Source organism: Mustela lutreola, chromosome 2 (genome assembly GCF_030435805.1).
Source record: "Mustela lutreola isolate mMusLut2 chromosome 2, mMusLut2.pri, whole genome shotgun sequence".
In the NCBI taxonomy this organism is placed as follows: Eukaryota; Metazoa; Chordata; class Mammalia; order Carnivora; family Mustelidae; genus Mustela; species Mustela lutreola.
Window position 1 is genome coordinate 206,823,809 of NC_081291.1, and position 19,932 is coordinate 206,843,740.

The window sequence follows — 19,932 nt, forward strand, 5'->3', positions numbered from 1 at the left end:
GCTACTTTCCCTGCTTTTACTCTCTGTCTCTCAGTCAAATAAATGAATAAAATCTTAAAAAAAAAAAAAAGTTACGTGTTCTACCGACTGAGCCAGTCAAGCACCCGCGCTTAACTTACTAACTGGATGTTTCCCAAACCTTTATGGCCATGGAACCCTCATCTTTCTAAAAGTCAGAGGCCAGTCTCAGGGAGAAGAGACAGGAAAGGAGCATCAGAGATGAGAACGGGGAGAGAATGTTGTCGCAAAAACTGTCAAATGTGACAAATCATAAAAGGCTATTTAATTTTATCAAAGTGGATTTTGTCAAGATGTTACTTAGAGTTTTGGCAGGAGAACTTTTTTTTAAGTTGTTATCTATTTATTTATTTATTTGACTGCGAGAGAGAAGAGAGAGTGAGGACAAGCAGGAGGACAAGAGGAAGAGGGAGAAGTAGGCTCCCTGCTGAGCAAGGAGCCCTTGCCCTGGTGCTCTGACAGGAGAACTTTCTAGAAGTGGTGAGACTTAGGAGAGGTCTTAAATATTGGATAGACTTTTAATGGAGAGGAGACGGAGGCTTCACTCCTATGCACACCTCCCCTCCAAGTGAAGGCTGTGTGAAAAGGATAAGGAAGACTATCCGTTGTCCTTGAGGATATAGACGTGTCTGTTGCAAGGATCCAGGCAGAGATAATGGCGCTCCGAGTGGTGGCAATGGACGTAGTAAGAGATAGTTCTGGATGCATTTTGAAGGTAGAGCTAATAGGATTTGCTGATGAATTGGATCCAGGCAATGGTAACTGGAATCATTAAGGATAAGTGCAAACTTTTTGGCCGGAACCACTGAAAGAACAGAGTTGCCATCATCTGAGTTGGGGTAAGTGGGGCAGATACAGAAGGAAAGATGAGGTTTGGACATAGTGTTTGAAATGTCTGTTAAACCTTTAAGCGAGAGAGTTAAATAGGCATTTGAATCTGAGTCCAGAGTTCAACAGAGATGCCTCGACCGGAGATATATATTTGGGAATTGTTAGTATCTGAGGGTGTTCAATGCCGTGAGTCTGGATGACCGCATTAATGGAGGAAGCCTAGGCAGAGAAGAGGAGGTGACCAAGGTCAGACCTGTGGGAAGGAAAGCTAGGATGTGTGCGGTCCTGGATGCTACATGTAGAAGGTGCTCTCAAGGTGAAGGGCGGGGTGAACTGTGTCAATAAAAGTAGTTAGGGAAGGCGTCGCCATCATTTATCGTGTTTTACAGAGGACGAGGCAGAGCCCAAAGAGGCTGTAGCTGACCCAAATGTGTCACAGCAAAGATACAGCGGAGGTCGAATTTAAACCCAGGACTTGCCACTCTGAGCAGCCACTGTAATGAAGACATCATGTAAATCATTTAAAGAAAGGAGAAAAATACAGAACCCTGGCAACGCATTCTGTGCTAGCTATCATCCGAATACATGATTAGTGCGGAATCGTTTGTAAAACACTCCGCTTGCATCGTCCCATTGGATAAAACGCACTGTCGTGAGAGGGGAGAGCTGAGAGCTGAGAGGCGAGTATTTGTAGAGAGTCTGCTGCAGGCCAGGAAGTAGGCCAAGCCATTACATGCTTTATTTAATCTTGTAACCCATTAGGGAAGGCGCTGGTAGGTGCATTTTACTTCAGTGGAAACTGAGGTTTGGAAGGTTAAGGCTGTAACTTGCCCCAGGCAATGTGACCAGTAATTCAGAGCACAGGGTATTCAAAGCTAGGGGGTCTCCTTTAATCTCTATCAGCTGTGACTTCCTGAAGACAAGGACCGATTCTGTCCCCCAGCTGTGATAAAGTCTTGGGCCACCTTTATAAGAGATAACCCTTTCTTCACCCATCTGGACTTTCATGTTGCTTTTTGTTTGATTTCAGATATTTAATCAAAAAGCCAAGCTGTTGAAAATGGTGCTGCTGGCGGTGGTGCAGTGCTGTTGAGTGCTTTCTCCCATTGGGTGAGAAGCCAGGTCTGACACCACCTCAGCAAAGTAGGACATGCTAGGGTTACCTCTACAGCATTTCAAAGTATCTGGTGGATTTTGTGACCAATGTAGTCCTCCTCATGCTACCTGGGATATCCGACAACAATTCCATTTAGTTTTTTTGTGCCAGTTACACTTTTAGACACCATTTTTGGACACAATTATCTTTGTCCATTTTGTAAATGCTTTGTCTGAAAAAGTTTCGAAAATTGGATCTCTCCTGGCACGTGCTCATTTCCTGACCTGCTCAGGATGCAGCTCAGATTGGAATGTAGGCAGATCGTCTTAGTTTGCTAGAGCGAAAATACCATAGGCCGGGTGGCTCAGAAACAAATATCTATTTCTCGCAGTTCTGGAGGCTAGAGGCTAGAAATTCCAAGACAAGGTGCTGGCAGATTCCGTGTCTGGTGAGGGCCTACTTCCTGCTTACAAGCTGCAGCTCTCTTGTCGTGTCCTCGGTTGGCTGAGATGGGGATCTCTGGAGTCTCTTTCATAGGGGCGATATTCCCATTCTTGAAGACTCCATCCATGACCTACTTAATCATCTCCCAAATGTCCCCACCTCCTAATCTTAACATACTGGCCATTAGGATTTCAACACACAGATTTGTGGGGAGGAACACAAACATTCAACCCATAACACAGATTTTCATTAAACCATTTCTTTTACTGGTCTAGGTGATTGACCCTGACGAGTTGGTTTTGGTGTTGGATGTGTAGAACCAGTTTTGAAATAAGAAGAGTGAGTCAAGGAACTGTCTTTGTGGAAAGAGAAGGGGGAAATTCTAGTTCCTGTTTGTAAAGCACCTGAGAAATTAGGGTAATTAATTCTGAGGGGTCTTACCTGACAGTTGTAAAATATGACAGCTAAGCACTGCCAAACCATTGTTTCTATGGTCAGCATTTCAAAATAAATCGTTCTTGTTCCTTTGGCTTCCTGAAGACTAATCAAAGGAAACGTGAAGCAACAATAAGCTGGGAGAGTTTCCCTTAGGTTTCGAATATCTTCTGGAACCATTTATGGTAATAGAATTTAATTAGTAACATATGTATGAACTGGAAGGGCCAAAGCTTTTATGAGCCATCCTCCAGCAGGAGAATTGAAAAATTAAATTCATACAACCGCCATATTGTAAGAGTGAAGTTTAAGAGGGAGGGAAGTGCTAAGTTGTTGGTCATATAAAATCCTTAGTATTTTGAAGGTTGAACTATTAGGCAGTGAACTCTGGAGGTCACTTTCTTTACTATAAGTGGTCAAGTCCAGAAAGCTAAATAAACTTGTTAATAAGAAGAAGCCCATCATTTTGTGCAAAGATAATTAGAGCCCTCACTAAGAAAAATTGTATCTTGGGATGCCTGGTTGGCCCAGTAGGTTGGGCCTCTGCCTTCAGCTCAGGTCATGATTTCAGGGTGATCAGATAGAGCCCTACATTGGGCTCTCTGCTCAGCAAAGAGCCTGCTTCCCCCTCTCTCTCTGCCTGCCTCTCTACTTGTGATCTCTCTTTGTCTGTGTCAAATAAATAAATAAAATCTTTAAAATAAAAAAATTTAAAAAAACAAAAAGAAAAACTGTATCCCCAAAAATCTGATCTTGAAAGTTTTTTGTTTTTTGTTTTTTTAGAGAGGGAAAGTGTGCAGGAACGCTGGGTTGGGGAGGGGCAGAGAGAGAGAATCTCAAGTATACGCATGCCGAATGCAGAGCCCAATGCGGAGCTTGATCTCATAACCCTGAGATCATGACCCGAGCTGAGATCAAGCATCGGATACTTAACCGAATGAGCCACCCAGGCACTCCTTATTCTTGCAAGTTTTACAAAATATGCACCTATTGCTAGGCCCCCCACTTCACCGTCAGGGCCTCTGGAGGTGCTCATGCAAGGGAGAGCTCCAAAACTTACACCTCATTAAATTCACGGTCAGTCCTCCTTCCTTTATATGTTTATTCATTACATTTTATAAACCTTCTGATTCAAAAAAAGATTTAAGACATTAGCAGTGCTCTATCTTCCTCTAAGAAATGCAAAGATAACTTCATTTGCAGATTATAAATTTGACGGATTAGGAATATTAGAGAATATGTTTGACATTCTGTGCTGATCCCTGTAAAACTCAATTGGTATCCATTACTGCATGTTTGCGCTTTCAAAAATGAAAACATGGGATGCATCAAAGTGGTTCCCCAAATTCATTCAGTAAAGCAGAGAAATAAGACACTGGAGGTACCAAGAGCTTAAAACAAACATCTGTGTAGGCTCAGTGTGGAAAGAGCTTGGTAGATGGTAGAATTCTACTGACATATGTTACTTAAGTGGATTTATACGTATCAGATGACTGCAAAATCACCATTTCACTATCCCTGAAACACACAGCTGTGTGTATCAGCTGTCAGCATGTTTTGCACCGGGATTCCCAGACTCGCCTACCTTGGTGATTCAGAACAAGGGTTCAGAGCCCAGATTCAGAAACCCGCTTTGAACTGTTTGTCCAGAGCTGATCAAAACTCTGGAGAAATGATCTTTAATACCTGCTCTCAAAAATTATTTATTTGAGGGGCACCTGGGTGGCTCAGTGGTTAAATTCGGCCTTCAACTCAGGTCATGATCTCAGGGTCCTGGGATCGGGCCCCATATCAGGCTCCCTGCTCAGCGGGGATCCTACTTCCCCCCTCTTTCTCTCTGCCTGCCTCTCTGCCTACTTGTGATCTCTGTCTTTCATATAAATAAAATCTTAAAAAATTATTTATTTGACAATTATACTGGTATGTTCATTTCTACTGAGAAATATAATTGTCAAATACCAGCGATGACTCTGGACTTTCTTTTTCTTTTTTTTTTTTTTTAAAGATTTTATTTATTTATTTGACAGAGAGAGACCACGAGTAGGCAGAGAGGCAGGCAGAGAGAGAGAGAGGAGGAAGCAGGCTCCCGCTGAGCAGAGAGCCTGATGCGGGACTCGATCCCAGGACCCCGAGATCATGACCTGAGCCGAAGGCAGCGGCTCAACCCACTGAGCCACCCAGGCGCCTGACTCTGGACTTTCTATCTTGAAAAACTATACTGAGATTTAGGAGTTAGTCTCTGCAATGTCAGATTAAAAGGCAGGGAATAATCTTAAATTAAAATGTCATTGATCTATCAAAGCCTGATGTGCCATCTGTAGTAAAAGGATGTGCCAGGGCACCTGGGTGGCTCCAGTGGGTTAAGCCTCTGCCTTCGGTTCAGGTCATGATCTCAGGCTCCTGGGATCGAGCCCCGAATCAGGCTGTCTGCTCAGCAGGGATCCTGCTTCCCCCTCTCTACCATTCTCTCTGCCTGCTTGTGATCTCCCTCTCTTTGTCAAATAAATAAAAATTCTTTAAAAAAAGAAAAGAAAAGAAAAGAAAAGGATGTGCCAAGACACAGTCCAGACCACATGAGTCAATTAGTGAGGAGAGACACTCAGGTTTATTATCTTTACGTTTTTCATTTTTGTATTCTTTACCTTAACACCATGTGTCTATTTTGATATCTGACTACTTTAGTAGTCTTGTTTTATACTAATCAAGTTTTGGGGCCATTGCTTCTTGGCATCTTAATCTTAGGGAGAACCAGTCAGAACATCCAATGGTCACCATCCCTGTCTTCCATTGAGTGTGTGATTTTTGTTAGCATCTGTTTTGGAAGATGACATTCCTGCATCTTGTCTTGAGAATCTACTCGATTTGAGTTGACGATTGTCATCTATCTAAAATCTATAGTTAACGCCAGTCGTGAACAAATTGTGTGTGGCTGAGATTGTCACTTAGGGAATATTAAAGAAAGATCTCAGAATCCTAAAATTGCTTGTCTCATGTCCTTGTGGGGAGTACCTGGTGAGAAATTTAGCTGTTGATGGCTTTCTGATACCACAGGACACTGTTAAATTCGAAGATGTGCTTGAAGAACACTTTAAAATTTTTTTTGAGAATCTATTTTACTGTAAGAATTTAGTTCCTTTATTTCATCTAATAATGGAATCTATCTAATATCACCCCCTCAAATTTAATCATTCAGCTGTTTGGGTAACAGAAAGCCTTGAACATTTTCCTAAATTTACTAAAGCATATAACTTATATGAAAACAACTGTATATGCAATTCTGAAATACGATTCTTTTTCAACTCAAATTACTAAAAAAAAAAAAAAGAAAGAAAGAAAGAAGAGAAAACCAGAAAAGAGGAGGAGACATACCATCTTTGTTCAGTATTTAATAAATATACAAGTGTTATTCAAATTACTTGTCCAGTCTCCATAAATATTTGCCCATTAACATTTTTCTGCTAAAATGACAATTCATTATATACTCTCTGCACAATATCTTTACCCTGAAGATTGAAAATGGGTGTGAAGGGGCACCTGGGTGGCTCAGTGGGTTAAGCCGCTGCCTTCGGCTCAGGTCATGATCTCAGGGTCCTGGGATCAAGTCCCACATCGGGCTCTCTGCTCAGCAGGGAGCCTGCTTCCCTCTCTCTCTGCCTGCCTCTCTGTCTACTTGTGATCTCTCTCTGTCAAATAAATAAATAAATAAAATCTTAAAAAAAAAAAAAAAGAAAATGGGTGTGAAGCCATCTTCAGAGCATCTAACAGAGTAGTGTTTGGTATGTCTTTCTCCACACTGCCTTGTGCCAATCCGAGAATGGGGGGGGAGGGGGAAAGGAACCAGAGTAACTAGATGTAAATGAGTATCTTTGCTTCTCTGCATTCTAGCGTTGTGACCCTGAGCAAGGACCTCTCCCAGTGGTCATATCTGTCCAGTGAGGATTTTAACACAAAAGAGTCACATCTTACTTAGATGCTAGGTTCTTAAGGGGAAAATTTATTCATAGTCAAAATCACTCTTTAATTGTTTAGGTCATCATTAACTCACCAGAACACCAGTGACGGGTAGCTCTAAAGCCAAGCAGATCTTTTATTTTTCCATGCATTTCGGTATGGTTTCCCTTTCTCTCATTAAAAGGGCCCGAAGGATTGGCTGAGTGGCTTCATTCGTTTGGCAACTGGCTCTTGGTTTTGACTCCGATCATGATCCCAGGTTTGTGGGATCTAGCCCTGCTCTGCGCTCAGCGGGGAGTCTGCTTCTCTCCCTCTCCCCCTGCTCACATGCTCGCTCTCTCTCTCAAATAAAGAAATAAATATTAAAAAAAAAAAAAAAAAAAGGAAAGAAGGGCCAGAATGTCCAGTGTGAGAGGCTAGAAGGACAGGTCTCTGTTTCTTTCTCTGTCTTCTTCTCTCTTCCTCCTATCTCCTTCTCTCTCCTTCCGCCTACCCTCTCCCCCTCTCCCTACTCTCTAGACCTACTATGGTCGAATCATAGTGAGATAGATGAGTATATTAACCTAACTCCTGATTCCTACTTCAATGGGATACATTTGACCCTATAAAGATTTATCCATAATAAATACTGAAAGTACTCTACATCGAAAACCAATACTACATTGTAGGTTAATTAATTGAATTTAAATTTTAAAATTGCAAATATTAAAAAAAAGCGTCCTTTTAAAAAAATGTAAAAATAAATAAAAAATTAAAAGTCTCCTTTAAAAAATAAATAAATAAATGCTGGGTAATATTATTTTATGTTACTACTAGCCCTGTACATCTTTTCTATATTTGTTAATACAATAATTATTTATTAGTGATGTTCAAAACCACATGGCTATTAATTTTCATTTTTGAAAACTTACAAAATAACTCATATCCATGGTTTTTATAACTTGCTTTTATCATGATACTCTGTAATATGCTCCTCTGTAACACATCAATTTTCCCTCATCATGTTTCCAATTAAAAGTGTTACTTTAAATACTACTCTCATAGTAGATTTAAAAATTGTGGTATAAATATAAATATTTATTCTTAGTCATACTAAATGATCCTTGGTCACACAAGAATATTTTAGATGATTGATAGACAACATAAGAAATTTTATTCTTAGAATCAAGGGTGAAGAAACACAAAAAATTTTGTTTTGTTAGGGATTACTTGACTTGGAGTTGTTAGCAGTTATGGAAATAATCATCTCTTAACCTCATTTTATGAACTTCTGCCCATGATTTTGGAACGCATCCAAAACTATTAAAGATGTTTTGTAGCTAACTTTAAAACAATTGTTGACCTCAACTAGCAGACCTCTATGACGATTTTTTGTTTGTTTTCTTTTTTAACTCACTCTGGAAAGGTGAAGAAAAAATAAAAGTCAGTCAAGAAAGCAGCCAGCAGAGACTCTTCCCAACATCTGCTAGTGAAATGTTGGTACAAAATCCAACATTTTGTTTTCATAAAGTCATTGGGTTCAAGTTAAAACACACACACACACACACAACTGAATTCCAAGACCAGAAAGGCTAAAAACAAGAAAGAAATTTTATAATGTATAATTATTTTTTTAAGATTCAGAACTTTCTGTTTAAATAAATTCATCATAGGTGACCACACATTTTAAGTGGTTTTACTTGATTAAAAAGCAAACCTTGAAGTAAATAGAACCAGACAAAGCAGCATAGCTAGAAAACACTTAAAATCATAGAAATAAATATTCAGGTACCAAGAAATAGTATTTATTTGTTAATTTACTAAAACCAATCCTCTTTATAGTTCCTTTGCATTCATAGTTTTGTCAATTCAGTGAATCTTCTCTTTTTTGGTGTTTGGGACATTTTTTTTTTTCTATTCAAACATATACATATGAAAGTTCTGAAGAAATTAATAAAATCCCTGAGTTAATAGCCGTTTTTTACATAGAACTTTTAAAGTGATTTTTGAAAATTTAAGAAATTTTTCTTTAAGGGTGTTTTAGCAAGTAAGAAACTGGAACTGAGAAAAGGGGAAAATATTTGGACCCAGTCCTGAATCCTCCAATGTCAGATCGGACTAACATTCGCCTCAAATGAAAGACGACCCAAGCCAGCCGAAGAAAATAAACACTCTCAGTAGGCAGTGCAGGGTTTGAAAAGTTCAAAGATATGATGATGTGGAGGGAACAAAGATTATCTTTTTCTATTTTGTCCAGATTTTCCCCTCAACTGGTTTCTAGGGAATATGAGTCTTCATTGTTCTGTCTAAAACAAATCAACGAAAAGAGTTCAAAAATCATGAGAAATGCTTGTCACAATCAGAACTTCTCTACGGGCACTAATTTACACATTGCTAAAGAAGAAAAGAGGCTTTTTCAAAGTGTGCTTTGAAAGTTTCACAGAATAATGATTTAGAATCGGAATCATCGGATAAATGTTCCGCGATCGTGTCATTTAAATGTAGGTATAACACAGAATGAACGCAGGAGGTCCTGGCTTTCCTGGCTTGGCGAGCGTAGTGTCTTCCCTCCCTCTGGCCCTCTGAAGATCTGGACCTCTTTACGCTCTACAAAATAAAACTGGGGAAGGAGAGGGGGAACTGGAGAAGAAAGGCTTATGGGGCGAGGGTGAGGTTCAGAGGATTATGGGACATAGTCTGGTATGTGGCAGAATATATGGAAAAGGGAAAAGGGGATACTTAAAAAGTTGTCTTGGACCCTTTCGTAGTTTTTTGTTTTTTTTTTTTTTAATACACAAACAGAAGTTGTATTTTGAAATCACTCTTTGGTGACCTGTCATCTCTCTAAACTGGGCCACGTAGGTCCTTTCTTTATACGCACAGCTTTACAGTTGTCAATAAAAGCAATCAGCCCAGTTCTACATTCTTCCCAATAGACACCAGCTTTGCCGATGTGTCTAGTGAAGAGGTTTGCAATTTAGAGATACAGAACCTGAGTATCGTTGAACAACGTTAGATGGGAGAACTAGACACTTGAGGCCTGTAGGTTTCTAAGAGTTTTCATTTCATTCACAATTATGTTTGCTGTCCAGGCTTCTAAGGCAGAGAAAAAAAAAAATTTTTTTTTCCCAAATCGCATGTATTCCTTAGGAGCACAGTGTCATAATTTACATGTCAGTGTCCCTACAGATGAATAAATCAAAGATGGCGTGCTATGTGAAACACTTTTCTCTCCTTCCCAGAAATGTAATACATTATTTCATACCCAAGAAATCCTGATCTCGTAGGAACTTTTTTTTAAGTCCTTGAACTCATGGTTTTTTGGTCCTTCTTTAATGTATTTATTTCTATTCCTTGTTCTTCAAAGCAGCCTCACTGTTACGTATAAAGCAGTGGTTTTCCACCACGTATAATTTCCCCACCCCCACCCCCCGGGGGCGTTTGAGAAGGTCTGGAAACATTTTTGGTTGTCATGACTTGGATATGCCATAGGGGAGATGGAGGTTCTACTGGCGCACAGTGGGCAGAAGCCAGGGATACAACGAAACGTCCTGCCGTGCCCCGGGCAGCCCCCCACAACAAAGAATGAGCTGGTTCCAACTGTGAATAGTGTCAAGATGGAGGAACCTCAGCTACAGCCTCCCGGCTGAGATGACCATGACGTGCTACTTCTCTAGTTACCGCCACCCAGCTTCCATCTTCCCACTGTACTTCAGAGCCAGTCCTTAGCCTTCCTTATAACCACCAGTTTCTCACCAAATCCCAACTTCATTAGATCAGTGGACCTTTCCACCTGGCATCCTTGCTAATCTGCAGTGCTTCCTCATAGGTCAGCTTGGGGGAAACACCATGTGGGGCCGGTGTGGTCCTACAGTAATAAACTACTCGGGCTACTGGATGAGTTCAAATCCCAGCCCCACTACTTACTACTTGTATAACCTTGACCAAAATTTCTTACTCTCTCTGGGTCTGTTTCCCCATCTGCAAAACAGACGGATAAATAATGGTACTGGACCACAGAGAATTGTTGTGAGAGTTCAGTGAGTTAATGTTTGCAAAGCACTGGGAGTGTTGCCTAACACCAAAGTGCTTAATAAACGTTAACTGTTGTTGAGGTGCCTGGTTGGCTCGGTCACTTGAAGGTCTGACTTTTGGTTTCAGCTGAGGTCATGCTCTCAGGGTCATGATCTCAGGGTCGTTACATTCAGCGCACATGCATTGTGGAGCTTGCTTAAGATTATCTGTCTCCCTCTGCACACCGCCCCTGAAATAAATAATAAATCTTTTAAAAATGAAATTTTCTGTTTAAGTTTATGAAAGTGATGATGAGCTCATCGTCGTTGTCATGTTATTTTCAGATCACATTAGCCACCATAATTGGTCAGTCATTTCAATCCTATAGACTATTCTGGAAAAATCATTGAAATGTTCGGGAGAAAAATAAAGATGTTCTGCTTGCATTTTTCATCATATGTGTATATCCAAGGTTTATATACAATATATGTTATATGTACCTTTGCTAGTCAAAAATACGTTAAATGACCCATTTCTATATGATGTAGGTGTAATCAGGGATAAGTTTGTAAAGCAACTTAAACCCTTAAATAATTAGCCTTTATCTTAAAGGGGCAATACCTTAAGCGCTAGAGCATATTGGGCTAAATTAAGGACAAAGCCGCCTGGGGCCTCCTGAGGGGCTCAGTCCATTCCAAATCGTTGGACTCTTGGTTTCAGCTCAGGTCATGATCTCAGGGTCCTGGTATCTAGCCCAGACTCAGGCTCTGCACTCAGCGGGGAGTGTGCTTCTCTGCCTCACCCTCTGCCCCTCCCTCTGCTCATACTTTCTCTAAAATAAATAAATATATCTTAAAAAAAAAAAAAAAAAAGCCTTTCACAGTCAGGCTTGTCAGACTGTGTTGTCTGTCCTGGGGCCCTGACAGATCCATGGGTTTTGCTTTGGGAAAGGAGAGCAGAAAACCACAATACAGAAAATGGAAGAGACATAGATGGTTTGACTTGGTTTTTCTTATTTTGATAACTTTAAAACTTATGGGTTATGCATATGTGAAACAGTCAGCAAACTTTAGGCCCGTTTTCCTTAATGTTGCATTCCATTCAAACATTTACAAGTGGTCTTTGGTGCTATTTTAATTATCCTATCTGTTTTAATTTTTCAGATCATAAGGCCTATGGATTCTCCGCCCCAAAAGACCATCAAGTGGTCACAGCGATAGAATATCAAGGTAGAGTAACTTATGCTTCTCACGGACTGTGTTGTTCAAATGACTCACAAGTATGACGTGTGTGATGTTATCTATTTGTTGGACTATCTGCCTTCCCTCACACTAATTCTTCCTTCCGAAATGCTGCTCTGTGCTGTTTCCACTTGAGAACTTTCTCCACCGCCTCAGTGGAAATTTTGGACATTCGATGAAAGACCCGATGTACAAAGAAGGCCTCTAATTGCGTATATTATCTGCAGCAAAGCAGATCTAATTTCTAATTTGTGGAACTGGTAAATGGAGGGTCCTGCAAAGTTTCCAGCCAGCTGGATGTGGTAAATGGAAATTAATGCTACTTCATGTTTTTCGTTTTTGTTTTTTTTTTTTGGGGGGGGGGGGTAAAGAGTCTGTTCTTTTTTTTTTTTTTTTTTAAGATTTTATTTATTTATTTGACAGAGATAGAGAGAGAGACAGAACACAAGCAGGGGAGTGGGAGAGGGAGAAGCAGGCTCCCCGCTGCGAAAGGAGCCTGCTTCGGGTCTTGATCCCAGGTCCCTGGGATCATGCCCTGAGCCAAAGGCAGAGGCTTAACTGACTGAGCCACCCAGGCACCCCTCTACTTCATGTTTTTAAGATGACATTAATATAGATTATTTTGGGGTGCCATCTTATTATGTATTTAACTTCTTAAATATATTTACAGTAGGGAGTTGGTGTTTAATGGGTGTAACATTTCACTTCTGCAAAGTGAAAAAGTTCTAGAGATTGGTTGCCTAACAATGTGAATATACGTAACACTACTCAATTATTAAAAATCATGAAGATGGTAAAAAATTAAAAAGTGTTAAGATGATAAATGTTAAGATACGTGTATTTAACCACGATTAAAAAATTAAAGCCTCTAATACCCAAAGAGAACTTTATAAGGGCTTTTATAAGTTTGTTTCAAATATTGACCACCTACTACTGTTATGAAATCTCTTTTACCCAGAACACAGTAATACTAGGCAACCGGAAGATTTATCGTATCCTAAGTGTGATGCTCGTTTGAGCTGGAGATTGTAAACATTTAAGAAACAAGTCTTAAATGTGTCTGAGCTCTTGTCTTCAGGCACATCGTAGGTTCCTGGAGTTGGAAGAGATAGGTTTGAAGGAAAGAGACAAATATTAAAGAATAGAACTGTGGGTAGGAAGGAACTAAGTAAATTAGTATTTAGCTAATACTAATAATAGTACTTATAATATAATAGTGCTCAGCCCACAGTATTACATGTGTTTCGTCAGTAAAAATATGCTACAATAAGAATCAGCCTGCCATTCACAAGTAACACATCACTTGATAACAAATTACTAGAACAACTATTTCAATTAATGAGCTCCTAATCTATTACATGATAAAGTCAAAAACACTCACTCTTTATCATGAATTAGTTTTAAGTGGAAAGACGTGGGAAGAACAAATTAATGATTGGGAGTGATGTAGGGCTGTGAAGCACTTGTAGAGGGGATAGACAGGGCTGAATATGGTGTTAAAAAGGAGACCAGAAAGGCCAAAAGAAGGACCACGCAGGGAGAGGGAAAGATGGGCCAGGACTCTGTAAGGACAAAAGAAGTGAATTGTCCTACTCTGTACTTTCCTGAAGGTTCTCACTGTTGGGCCCAACTGGTACCATGAATATACATCCCGACCCCTCCACCACTACCCAGGTCCTATGACGTGTTATCTCAGTTAAGATGCCAAAGTTATACTCTACAGTCTTCTATTACTAAAAAAAAAAACACACACACAAAAAAAGTAGTAAGGTGAAATTCACATAACATAAAACCAGTACATTCAAGTGAATGGTTCAGTGGCATTTAGTACATTTGCAATGTTGTGTAACTCCCACCTCTGTCTAGTTCCAAAAATTTCCATCACTCCAAACTAAAATCCTGTGCCATTTACATTATTTTCTAATGAGTGTTTTCTTTTTAATATAAAAAAAATCCTTCTTTAATTTATTGCAGCCAAATGTTTGTCTTACTCCTGAAAAAGTATTTTTTATTTTTATTTATTTTTTTAAAGATTTTATTTATTTATTTGACACACAGAGAGACATCACAAGTAGGCAGAGAGGCAGGTACAGAGAGAGAGGGAAGCAGGCTCCCCACTGAGCAGAGACACCCCCTCCCCCCCAATGCGGGACTCGATCCGGGGACTCTGAGATCATGACCTGAGCCGAAGGCAGAGGTTTAACCAACCCACTGAGCCATCCAGGCACCCGATTTTTTATTTTTTGTTTGTTTGTTTCCCTTCTGCTCTTTTTAATTAAGAATTATAGGGGCACCTGGGTGGCTCCGTCGGTTGAGCATCTGATTCTTGGTTTCAGCTCAGGTCAGGATTTCAGGTTCCTGAGATAGAGCCCCACATTGTGGGGGCGTTGGTGGGAGGGGTCCTGCCCTCAGGTGGAGTCTGCTTCTCTCTCTCTGCCCCTTCCCCCACTCACATGCTCTCTGTCTCTGTCTCTTTCTCTCAAATAGAATAAAAACATTTTTAAAGAAAAAGATGTATATTCTGATTCTATTTTATATGTGCCCCAGTTGTTCCAACTTGGCTCTCCTTAAAGCAAAAATAAATTTCTATCTTCTTCCACATTTTTAGTAGTAGCGTATTTCATGCAGTGGCTTGGTTTTAGTTAGTCTAAAATATCTTGTGATTTGTGTATATGTGTAGGTATGTTCCACCTCATTCATTTCTTTCTTTTCTTTTTTTTTTTTTTTTGTCTCTTGTCTCTTTGATGTCAACAAATCATGAATTAATGCCTTCTTTGCAGTACTGCTGTTTCGTATCACTTCCCGTAGTGGTGCCAAGAACAGAACGAGACCGAAGTGAGAGCAGCTTTTCTATGCTTATAAATTATATGAGCAGCCTCTATGCAGAATGTCCAACACTGTGAGCTATGAATCAGTTTAATAGCACGCTTTTCTTCACAGAAGTAATTTCTTGGTAATTTTTCAGAGCTGTGTTGGTTGTAGCAATTCTATTTTTGCATTACATAAGATTTTGATGATTTTTAACTGAGCACAGAGAATAAAATCAGAAGATAATTAGCAGAATCCTAGAAAAATTAAAATTCACAATGATTTCTAGCGATGTGATTCCTAAAATGACTGTTTTGCTACATGAAAATATTACTGCTTATATGCTTTTTCTAAACAAAAGAATCATCTTTTCCTCAACCTAAAGGAAACATATTTTTGAGAATGAAATAATCATCTTAACAAAAGAACTTGAAGCATTTTTATGCTTTAGTATGCCTTGTTTTGCAAAAATAGGAGTTATGTCTGTATCCTATCCTGCTGGCTCAAATTTGAGTGATTCTTAGGTAAATTTGGGTTGTAGAAAGTGAGGATTTCTATCATGTCAAGGCGTACTTACAACTACAACTAAAAGAAGTTTCTCAGGGGTGAAAGCAATAATAACCATTGATGGAACACGCTATGTACGAAGTACCACAGACACCCAAGTGTACCAATAATGTATTCCCTCACTTAATCTCACAACGGCTTCATGAGATGAGTACTGTTATTTTCTTTCTTTTAACAAATATGAGGATAGGGATGCCTGAGTGGCTCAGTTGGTCAAGCATTTGACCTCGGCTCAGATCATGATCCCAGCATCCTGGGATTGAGCCCCCCTCAACGGGCTCCTTGCTCAGCGGAGAGCCTGCTTCTCCCCTTCCCTTCACCCTGTTCGTGCTCTCTCTCTCTTTCCCCCTATCTCTATCAAAATAAATAAAATCTTTAAAAACAAACAAACAAACAAATGTGAGTATAATGTTCAAAAACAGTTAGTAATTTTCCCAACAGCGCACACATAAGTGTATGGCGGAGGTCTGACTCCAAAAGGCCGTGCCTTAAACTACTACCTTATGGTATAATAATCCTAAGGGCTGCATATAAGATTATGCTGGTCGTGCATTTTAACTGAAAATAGAGAGGAGAGTCCATGGTAGTTAGCTTCTCAGTTCATCTGGTTCTTTATCCTTGGATATTGACCCCATGGTTCCAGCTGACTTACTGACCCCCAGTTATGGGGGTCACGGAGTTGGCACCTTCAGATCGAGGCACTGACTGTGGTGCAGCCTGTGGGCACCAAGTGCCTTTCTCTGTTTACCTTTGGGACACTTGCTTGGAGTGTCCCAAAGAAACACATGGTGAATTCCAACTTCGAATTCTAGGAAATGCGTTCTCACATTCTAAGGAATCCTAATTTCTTTTTTTTTCAGTCTTTAGTCAGATGGGTCACTCTCTAAATGAGTTGAAGTCTGACCACTCAGGTGTTTTGTAATTGCACACTAGCACTCCTGTTCTACTAAACAGAGTAGAGTAGAGCACTCATTACCTCCCGATGTAGCATTTAATTCACCTTATGATATTTCTTTTAAACAGTTTTTTAAAAAGATTTTATTTATTTATTTGACACACAGAGAGAGATCACCAGTAGGCAGAAAGGCAGGCAGAGAGAGAGGGGGAAGCAGGCTCCCCGCTGAGCAGAGAGCCCAATGCAGGACTCGATCCCAGAACCCTGAGATCCCAGAACCCTGAGCCGAAGGCAGAGGATTAACCCACTGAGCCACCCAGGTGCCCCTGTGATATTTCTTGTGTGCCTGACTCCCCCTGCAAAGTGTGAGAGCTGAAGGAATGGGGATCTTTGTCTTGCTCACTGATATAGCTCCAGAACAATGCTGGACACAACAGTAAGTACTCAGCGTCTGAGGATGACCTATACCATCACTTCACATCTTCCATGGTCATTGTGAGTGAGGGGAAGCGGGGTCATTGCATTTAGGAAAATCATAGGTTTTGTTTTTGAATATAATTTGTGCAGAGGTTTTCCAGAGAGCAAGGAGGACAAAAGTCATATCTTCCTGGTGAAAAAGGCCGTGCGTGTGTGTGTGTGTGTCTGCGTATGTAGTTAAATATAAGAAACAATGTGACTGAATACAAATTTATTCCTAAGACTAGAGCGTGTGGGCTAAAAATGAGTGTGGGTGTGTGTTTAATTGTTGGAAACTCAACAAAATACGGGAAGGAAACCTATCTCAAACTCAAGACTCCGGAAAGTCACCACCCATTCTCCTTAATCAACAGAACAGAACCGTGTTTCCTCAGACAAGTCCCTCAGCACACATTTGTCTTTGTAGCCTAGTTGTAAACATGTCTGTAAAATGATGTCTCTTTGTCATATAAAACCTGCTCTAAAAACTTTAGGCACCCTTGAAAACCATTTTGTGGGTTTTTTTCTTTCCCTTGCCTTTCTTTTCTCTGTCCTATTTTCTGTTTTCCATTACCTTGTTCTATTTCTCTATTTCCAGCAATATGTGTGTAACTAAAAGGAAGATTAGAAACTACATATAACAAAAAGGAACACCATAATTCTATCACATAGAAATCATCACTGGGTTCATATTTTTGTACACATTTCTATAAGCTTTCTGTCCATATCTATGTGTATGTTAATAAAACCTGGGGTAATAGAAGTATTGCTCTCTAATCTACCATATCATGTAATATCCTGAATTTTTTTTAATGGCATTAAATCTGCTACATCAAAACCAGAGGTATGGAAAGGATTTGAACATAATTTCTCCTCTAGTCAAAGATGTGTGCTTTTGGGGTCAAACTGTATGCATTTAAAAAAAAAAACAAAAACCTGTATGCATTGTGAGGAAGAAAAGTCTCAGAACTATGAAGGTGACACTCTAGGGAGCGTGATTGAAATGTACTTTAAAAATATTTACAACCAGAGGTTTCCTTTTGTCAACGCAAAGCAGCTGGTAGGTAAGTGCTGGGCTCCCACACCCCCACCCCTACCATGGCTAGTCATCTTGTTTGGACAGTTAAAAGAGGGGTTCCTTCGGAGGTTCCAGGAATTTTTAATAACGTAAGTATAGTAAATTTCCTGCAATAAAGTGATTTAAATGGGTTACAGTGAGGCAGTTAAATGTGATGCCAAGATTAAATCTTCTCAGAATTTATCTGGATAGAGATAAGAAATAGAAATTCATGATTTAATAGAAGATCATATCAGGTTTGTATCAATATATCTACACAAAGGATTCTCAAAGAATGGGTCTGAGTGAGGACACAGCATGTTGATGGCATGTTTGTGGATCCCACAGGCTGCACCAAGTGCCTTTCTCTGTTTACCTTCGTGGCACTCATGGCACATTATCACAATGGAATAAAATTACATTATCTTATTTGTCTCTTCTCTCAGGCTATAAACTCCCTGACAACTGAGGCTGGGAATGTAAATGATAATGTAATATAAATGATAAATAATTATCATAACTGCCACTTTTCAATTACTTACCATGTCCAGGCATGTGCACTCTGCATGTATTACTGTATTTGAAGACTCATTACAACTCTGTGACAACTGAGGCTCACAAGCTATGGTCAGTAGCCTAGTGTCAAGCAGTTGTTATGGAGAAGAGCTCTAATGCTTTTGGTTCATCGTTGGGCTAAGCCATCATGGTGCCCACTGAAGTAATTTATGAGAGAATGAATGAATGAAGTGAACTAAATTATAAAGGAATACCTAAACGTTATTTAAAAATTTACTTAAGTAAAATATAAATTCATAGGGACAATTAGAAAACAAGTATTTTTGTTGTTGTTCCTAGAGGTTATTTTAGCCTGTAAATCCCCAAAGAAGACCATTTCCTCCAGATTAGAGTGGAAGAAACTGGGCCGGAGTGTCTCCTTTGTCTACTACCAACAGGCTCTTCAAGGTAAGAAGCTATAGACTTGATGAGGTGAGAACAGGAGAACACCAAGTATAGCCTGAGTTGTTTAGTTTACAGATGAGAACAAAACAGGACTAATTATTGAGAATATTGGGTTTTTAAATCATTTTATTTTGTTTTGTTTTGTTTTCATCGTGGTAAGTGTACTCTTAATCCCCATGCCCCTACCCATCTTCCCTCTGGTAACCATCAGTTTGTTCTCTGTATTAAGAGTCTACTTCCTGGTTTCTCTCTCTCTCTCTCTCTCGTTTCCCCTATGCTCACTTGTTTTGCTTCTTAAATTCCACATATGAGTGAGATCATATGGTATTTTTCTTTCTCTGACTGACTTATTTTGCTTAGTATAATACCCTCTAGCTCTATCCATGTTGTTGCAAATGGCAAGATTTCATACTTTTTGTAGCTGAGTAACATTCCATTATATATAGATCTACCACATCTTCTTTAGCCATTCATCTACCAATGGACACTGGGCTGCTCTCATAATTTAGCTATTATAAATAATGCTGCAATAAACATAGGGGTGCATGTATCTCTTTGAATTAGTGTTTTTATATCTTTTGGGTAAGTACCCAGTTGTGCAATTCCTGGACTATAGATAGTTCTGTTTTTTAATTTTTTGAGGAAATTCCATACAGTTTTCCATAGTAGCTGCAGCAGTTTGCATTCCCACAGTGCACAAGGGTTCTTTTTTCTCCTCATCCTCACTAGTACCTGTTGTTTCTTGTGTTTTTGATGTTAGCCATTCTGACAGGTGTGAGATGATATCTCACTGTAGTTTTGATTTGTATTTTCCTGATGATGAGTGACGTTGAGCATCTTTTCATGTGTCTGTTGGACATCTGTCTGTCTTTGGAGAAATATCTGTTCATGTCTTCTGTCCATTTTTTAACTGGACTACTTGTTTTTGGGGTATTGAGTTGATTCAGTTCTTTATATATTTTGAATACAAACCCTTTATCAGATGTATCATTTGCAAATATCTTCTTGCATTCCATAGGTTGCCTTTTAGTTTTCATTGTTTCCTTCACTGTGCAGAAACTTTTTATTTTGGTATAGTCCCAGTAGTTTATTTTTGCTTTTATTTCCCTTGCCTCAGAAGACCTATCTATTCAAGACATGTCTCCAAAGGCAAAGGAAACAAAAGTGAAAATGAACCTTT

The 19,932-nt window shown here is 39.5% G+C and overlaps 1 protein-coding gene across 3 annotated transcripts in view; it reads left to right on the forward strand.

Moving 5' to 3' along the window:
* The window catches only part of JAM2 (junctional adhesion molecule 2), a 68,130-nt gene that overhangs the window by 23,440 nt on the left and 24,758 nt on the right, over positions 1-19,932 (forward strand). For all 3 annotated transcript variants that reach the window (XM_059164517.1, XM_059164516.1, XM_059164518.1), the window contains exons 2-3: positions 11,932-11,997; positions 18,648-18,755. In XM_059164517.1, the coding sequence (XP_059020500.1) occupies positions 11,932-11,997; positions 18,648-18,755 (174 nt within the window). The remainder of the gene's footprint in view (positions 1-11,931; positions 11,998-18,647; positions 18,756-19,932) is intronic.